This window comes from Haliaeetus albicilla, chromosome 20 (genome assembly GCF_947461875.1).
Source record: "Haliaeetus albicilla chromosome 20, bHalAlb1.1, whole genome shotgun sequence".
In the NCBI taxonomy this organism is placed as follows: domain Eukaryota; kingdom Metazoa; phylum Chordata; class Aves; order Accipitriformes; family Accipitridae; genus Haliaeetus; species Haliaeetus albicilla.
The window spans coordinates 8,400,370-8,407,285 of NC_091502.1; the positions used below are offsets into that span (position 1 = coordinate 8,400,370).

Below are 6,916 nucleotides of genomic sequence, written 5' to 3' on the forward strand. Positions count from 1 at the left end.
GCAGCTGATGATTACTACAAACCATACCTCTCATAGCTGCCTTAGTGTAACCTGCAGCATGCACTGCTGTCATTGGTCGAGCAACCCCATCCTTAAATAAAAAGGAAGACATATTAAAATAATCTTCCTAAAGAATAGATTGTGGACAGTATGGACATCAGTTACATACGACAAAACCTTTAAATACAAAAATCAGTTGTTACCACCTCAGTAAACTGAATATTTTTTTAAATATTTTCTCAAAAAAATTTTTTCTCAAATATTATATATCATGTAGTACAGGATTGTTCAGCCTTGAGAAAAGAAGGCTTAGAGGAAACCTTATCACCATGTTCCAGTATTTAAAGGGTGGCTACAGAGAAGATGGAGACTCCCTTTCTATAAGTAGTCACATGGAAAAGACGAGGGGTAATGGGTACCAGTTACTCCTGGGGAGATTCCGATTGGACACAGGAGGAAAATTTTTCACAATGGGAACAATCACCCATTGGAATAATCTCCCCAGGGAAGTGGTGGATTCTCCAACATTGGACACTTTTAAGATTCAGGTGGACAGGGTGCTGGGCCATCTCGTCTAGACCATGCTTTTGCCAAGAAAGGTTGGACCAGATGATCCTTGATGTCCCTTCTAACCTGGTATTCAATGATTCTATAATAACTGCCTACAAAGTAGAGGAGCAAACACCATTGGGAAACTGTAACTGACACAAAGGAACACTTTCTACTTTGTGTAAATTTTATATATATTAAGAATACTTAATTTCAAACATCTTTTATTTTTAGAAAATTCTTAAAAATTGTTCATCTTGAGATCTGTAATGTACTCTAGCTTACTATCACACTGTTTCAGAGCTCAGTTGCTTTTTAAATTTTTATTGACAATAAAGAGAATCCTATGAGATTATGGATCAGAATGTTTTATCTAAACTTTATCTAAACCAAGAGAGGCACAAACAAACTACAATTTTTTTGTATTTTTAACTTATTACCAGACAATGCCTCCCAACACAAGAATCTCTGACCCCACCCCGTGCCAGCTTATTAAACTTTCTTGTCAGAACACTGTCTGCACTAATAAACCTTAATGGCCTTGACCAGACTCACCTGAGGCCTCCAGTCATACACCGTACCCATGGGTCCAGGAGCTTTATTTAAGCTCAACCCTGGTCCCTCAGCCCCTGCTTGAGCTTTGTTGGAGGACTACTGGTTTCCAAATCAGCCACAGCTATGCTTAGCCACAGGTTCCCTTGATCCAGATTTCAACCTGTGGACTGACCTCCTGGATTGATCTTAGCCTTGCCTTGTCTCTATAGACCTGGCCAGTGATTATTGGTCCTAACCCTGGCTATGCATCGGCCTTTTGGCTTGACCTTGGACCTGCCTCATCACCATGATATTGCCTTATGTTCTGGACTTTTGGTTGGACGTGGCCACCATTTCTGGGTGGATCCTAGTTGCCTTGCTCAGGTATCGTGGGACTGGGTCCTGGCTGGTGAGGCCCCTGCACTGCTGGCCATGCGATTTCCCTCTAGGCTCCTGGCTTGCCTTCCCGAAGGGAGTAGCCCTACTCTTGATGCTTCCTGATAATTCCTGTTTCTCACCTGGGCTGACACAGAAGAATATAGTGGCTATAGATACATTGAACATTAAGCCAATATACTTAAGGGCAGTGATGGGAAAGTCATTGGTAAATTGTAGCAGATTCTTATTAGTCTGTAAGTACATAAGAGAAACATGAAAACCAGAATCTAACTTTCTCCTATTTCAATGGAAAATTATTCTTTGCGTGTCAATAAGTGTTAAAAAGCACTACACTGGTACTGCTTCCAACCCTGTGCTCAAACAAAATACTCATCACAACCCTCATGCTTTCTGATAGTAGTATTTTCAAAAAAGGACAAATTAAAACAGTGTAATAATTTGTATTATTTCAATGAACTGTTAAATATTTGTATCAAACCCAAACACTTATCAGAAAACTTCAGTGTTCCAAATCAATATAAAGTGTAAATATTGAAACTTTTACCTGTATAGCTCCTGTCATTGGTCTTCCCATAGATGAAGTTAAAGTTGCCTTTGACTACAAAAATAAGTAAATTGTTTGAAACTAGCACTCACAAAGCATTAGAAGCCTGTAAAGGCTATGCACAGTCTTCTCAACACTGAGTTTTAATAGTTGATCTCTCACATAAGTTCATAGCAAAATTCCCATTTGTGTTATTCGTATGCAATATACTTCCAGTGCCTGGCAGACTTAATGACGTTGAACATTTCAGCACGAATTCACAATATTGTTTTTTATGTATTTGGACATTTCTGTCAGACCTTTTAAAAAAACAATACATAGAAATTTATCTGAGGTGGTAGTACTTTCCATTGTGAAATTACTACCTTTAATTTCCACAAGATACTTCAGTAAAATTCCAAGTACAGCTGATCAGAGATTAATATAGGGACAGATTTTAAGGTATACTTTCATGAACATTTATTTTACAATAAATACAGATATACTTTGAAACTGCCAATGGATATCTTTTCCATTAGTTGACATGCTGCATGCTGTCCTTCTGTAGTAGTGTTAAAAATGTAAAGAAATAAATGTGAAATATTTAATAGTAAGTGCTAAAGTTTGCTACAGATATACAATACAAACAGACAAAAATAAAGGGTTTCAGGCCATGAAAAAGTATTCCCCTAATTCCCACTCAGAGGCCTATGTTTAACTATTTTACCCACTATCCACCACTCATTGTGGCTGTTTTTCATTTTTTCTGCTAAGGCTGAATCTAAATCAACAAGGACTGTAGTGCAGAAGCAGCAAATCTGCAGAGTGAAACAGGTAGTACTGTGGACTGGACAAAGCTTTGGAGGTTTCTAGCTCTACTAATGCAGATAAACATTTCAGTCTTTATTATCCTTAAGAAATGCCTTTTTGTGCACTCCTTTAACAAGACAGCTTTTCCTGTCACAGTGTGGTACTACGCTAAACATCTGCAAATACAACTGCTAATAAAAAGCAGTCTCAAAAGGAATATATGCAAAGCAGGTAACAGAAGGTTCAGAGTAAAGGATGTATTTCAATGTCTTATAATGGAATTTAGGCGTTCTTGAAATTGCTACCCAGCTAAGTTGCGTAAGAGATCTAAAGGAATGTGATCTCCCTTCTTTATTTGTCATAAAACTTACAGGAACTTTATATTTAAGAGCACTGTCATTTCAAATTTGACTGAGACAGGCTAACGGGTTGAAAATTTATTGGGATGAGGGGACAGTGGATGTATCACTAGTGCATAACTTCTGTTTCCATAGAAAACCAGGTTAAAGTGTTAGTTATTTAAGAGTTACAATGGGTTAAGTATACCAAAGAATATAACCAACTTTCTCTGATTAAACTAGACATGATTTGAAAGCCTGTATTTTTCCAAGACTGAATTTCACCTTAACTTTCAGAAAACTTTCTGAGCCCAAATAACAAGCCATGCAGTTCCCTCTGAAAAAAACCCAGGTTAATAGCTTGGAATCTACTGCGTTATGCAGCATGGAAGTTATTTGCAGTATGGTTTGGGAGAAAAAGAAAAAAAAGAGGAAAAAAAAAATCAGTAACCATGACTTGACCAAGTGCAGCGTTGTGATCTAATTAAAATTAACGAATACATGTAGTTCACTGGAAGGAAATACTCAGATAAAAAGAGCTCACTTTGTGCAAGGGATTAATGGTAAATACTTCATTTTCATTAAGAATACAACAGAACAAAAACATACGCCAATTCCAGTAGCTAAAGGTCTTGAAGCTGATGTACCAGGAATTTTGGCTGTCACCTGGGTGAAAAAACAACCAACCAAAAAAAACCAACAAAAAACATCCCCACCAATTAACAACCATATGTATTATTTATCATTCTTTCTATATAGTTTCTGTAGTGAATTCATAGAAATAACGCTCCAATTGTTATAGAAACGATTCTCCTTGTAGAAGCAGATTATTCTGGCAAATAAGTAACAGACAGTTTCAGCTCTTCTTTAGATACATAGTATGCACTTCTAAAGTGCAGGTGCCAACTTTATATTTAGTTTTGAAAACTGATATAAGATTAAGTCACAGCTAAATGAAAGTAAGAAAATTAATGTAAATTACATGAATTTACAGAGAAAAGAATGATCAGAACAATAACACAGTTTTCTAAGTCCCACTATCTAGTATGTATCTCAACCTTGTAATTACATGCCAGAGCGAGTAATTCTATGTGTAGAATATTAAACAAAGTCCTTTCAGAATATATCATTTTGCTCTTTAACACAGTTTTATCTCATTTTATCAAACAAGGATAGACATTTTCAACTAAAGTTCCTTGTTTGCTCTAGCTTAACTACAGAACTTAATGGACCTTGTGCTCTGCTAATATTTTTCTTATTTTTCATATAAATAAATAAAGGCTGTATCTTCATGTTAGTAGTAGACAAAAAAAGACTAAGACATTCCCAAGATAAGTTTGTACCAGTGCTAAAACCAGAGCTAGGGCTTTAGAGAAGGTCTACACTATTGCAATGTAGTTTAAAAGGTACTCACAGAGGGTCTTCTACCATGACTTGTTCTTGCTGCCTGTTGAAAAGCTATATCATTTTCTAAATCCTAGAAAAGATAAAATAAATATATCAACCCTTTTAAAACCACAACACCCAAAGCCACAACTCCAGAACCTTATGACTACTAAAAGCAGATAGGTAAAAAAAGCCCCAGTTCTTCCAAAAATACTTGACTTGAAGATAACTGAATGACAGGTTTTACTGACAATAAATAATGATTATATTATTTGGTCTGTCTTTTTTGGTATTTTAGATTAGGAAATGTAAAAACTCATTATTCTCTGAAAAATAAAAACACATTGAGGAAGCAGAGCTTTAGTGATAAAATGTAACATGAAATTTTATTTCTGTCCAAAAGCTTACTACTAGCACTATTTCAAAATTTTTAACATTAATGCCTGTCATGCCAATGCATTAAGATATCTCATGTCTCTGGGGTCACGCTGCAACTCCCATGAATTTGTCATTGGAATTTCACACGAGATGCCAAGTCTTGCAACACCGGCCCTGCTTTGAGCAGAGTAGTGGGTTTGCACCAAATGACCCCCTACTGTTCCAATTCCGCTACAGCAGCAGTTACCAGAAAGTGGTCTGCAGGGTCACCGTAAGTCATCCCAGATGCTCTACCGATTGCACTGAGGCCTGCAGGACTCCACTCTACTGTTATGTCCTTCAGCTGCAGCACAGTAAGAGATCAATGACCTATTGACCAATAAGCAGCCTCTTTTGTCAGAAAACTTGCTGCTGCACACTGGGAAACACCACATTGAATGTGTGTGAATGTGAATATGGCTTTCAAATAACTAGGATTTTATACTTAATAAATTCTAACCATTAAAGCATATTAGATCTGCTGAGATGCACACAAGTATTTTGTTGGAATAGAAAAATATCAAAAAAAAAACTATTCAAGAAGGTCTCGGTGAAACTTTACATATTTCTGGCTAAATAAAGAAAAATTCACTTCAAAGCAGTAGTACACTTGTGCATTACTGTACCACATGTTCTTATCTTGTACTTAGAAGCTAAAATCCTATGTGTGGGAAACAGCAAAAATTTTTACCTCTGTGTCAAACGTGGGATTATAATCATTGTAGCCAGAATAAAGATCATCTTCATCAGCCTCAGGAGCCAGATGCACATTTTGCAACATTTTCCTGTGAAACATTTAACATTCCAAATATTATCTTGGTGGTTTTATATAAATCTTTAAAAATGTAAAATAGAATTAGTAATAAGGTTTACAAGTTCAAATGAGCTCCAGTTTAATTTTAGTTTTTAATTGCTGTCTTTGAAATTAAAAATAAGCTATGATTAGTCATAAAAACTAGGGTTCACCTATAAACAATATTTAAATGGCACCATTTCACAGAATTGTATTTTGTTAGGTATTTATACCACTGTCATGAAAATTGTTTTAAAGATATTTATCATTAAAACTAAATTATCATAACAAGTAACTGTATTACTTTTAGAATGGTATCTTTACATTCGATTTAAGATAACTCTCTCATATTCTAAAGTTTGGGTTTTTTTATTAGGCCAAACCATAGCAGTCAGTCTAATGAAAGATATCTCTTCTAGATTCAAATATCCCTTCCTTCCTTCACCAGCTCCTCCACAGCTATTCTCTATACGCAACATTCTTCATATAATTTTGCCATTTCAATTCAAGTGGTTTTTAAAACATAGAATTAAAGCAGCTTAGGTTCCAATGTCTTCCTTCACAAATACTTTAGTGTCTAACACAGCATCCACCCTGTGGTCTTCCCTCACTGATACGGCTCCCTCTCTTTGCCTGGCTACCTATTTCCTTAACAGTCTTAAGAAGGCAACATTTTACTTCAGCTATAATAGGAAATACATGCGCTTTAGCACGGAAGCCTCAGCCAGGACGAACCGGCCCGCACCCCACCGAGGGCCGGTTCCTCTCCACCGGCGGATTCCCCCCCGCCCCCGCTGCCTCCCACTTGGCGGGGCCCTCCTCTAAGCCGTACGCCGAATCGCCCGAAGCCGAATCTCTCCTTTTTGCGGCTTTCCTCCCTCAGCGCCCGAAGCGGGGGGCGGCGGCGACGTCCCCCAGAGCGGGTCCGCCTTCTCGAGGGCGGCGGGAAGGCACCGCCGCCCCGCACCCAGCGCACGGCGGCGGGGCCGCGCTGCCGGGCAGAGCTGCCAACGCCCCCTTCCCCACCCCGACAGGGCGCACACAGCCTGCTCTCCGGTCGCCCGCTGCCCCTGCCCCGAGCGCGGCAGAGGCCGCCGGGCCCGGCCCGACCCGGGCCGCGTTGCTAAGGGGGACGCCGGCGGACGCGGTCCCCTAATGCACCGCGCC

General features: G+C 38.6%; 1 protein-coding gene across 4 annotated transcripts in view; it reads right to left on the reverse strand.

The window, feature by feature from the left end:
- The window catches only part of IFT88 (intraflagellar transport 88), a 48,202-nt gene extending 41,286 nt beyond the window's left edge, over window positions 1-6,916 (reverse strand). The window contains exons 1-6 of one of the 4 annotated variants that reach the window (XM_069808186.1): window positions 6,582-6,916; window positions 5,648-5,741; window positions 4,568-4,630; window positions 3,763-3,819; window positions 2,027-2,080; window positions 28-91 (exon numbers count right to left, since the gene is read on the reverse strand). In XM_069808186.1, the coding sequence (XP_069664287.1) occupies window positions 28-91; window positions 2,027-2,080; window positions 3,763-3,819; window positions 4,568-4,630; window positions 5,648-5,737 (328 nt within the window). In that variant the 5' untranslated portion in view covers window positions 5,738-5,741; window positions 6,582-6,916. Of the gene's footprint in view, window positions 1-27; window positions 92-2,026; window positions 2,081-3,762; window positions 3,820-4,567; window positions 4,631-5,647; window positions 5,742-6,499; window positions 6,519-6,581 lie in introns of those variants that run through there. The other 3 variants (XM_069808183.1, XM_069808184.1, XM_069808185.1) reach the window with 3 other exon arrangements.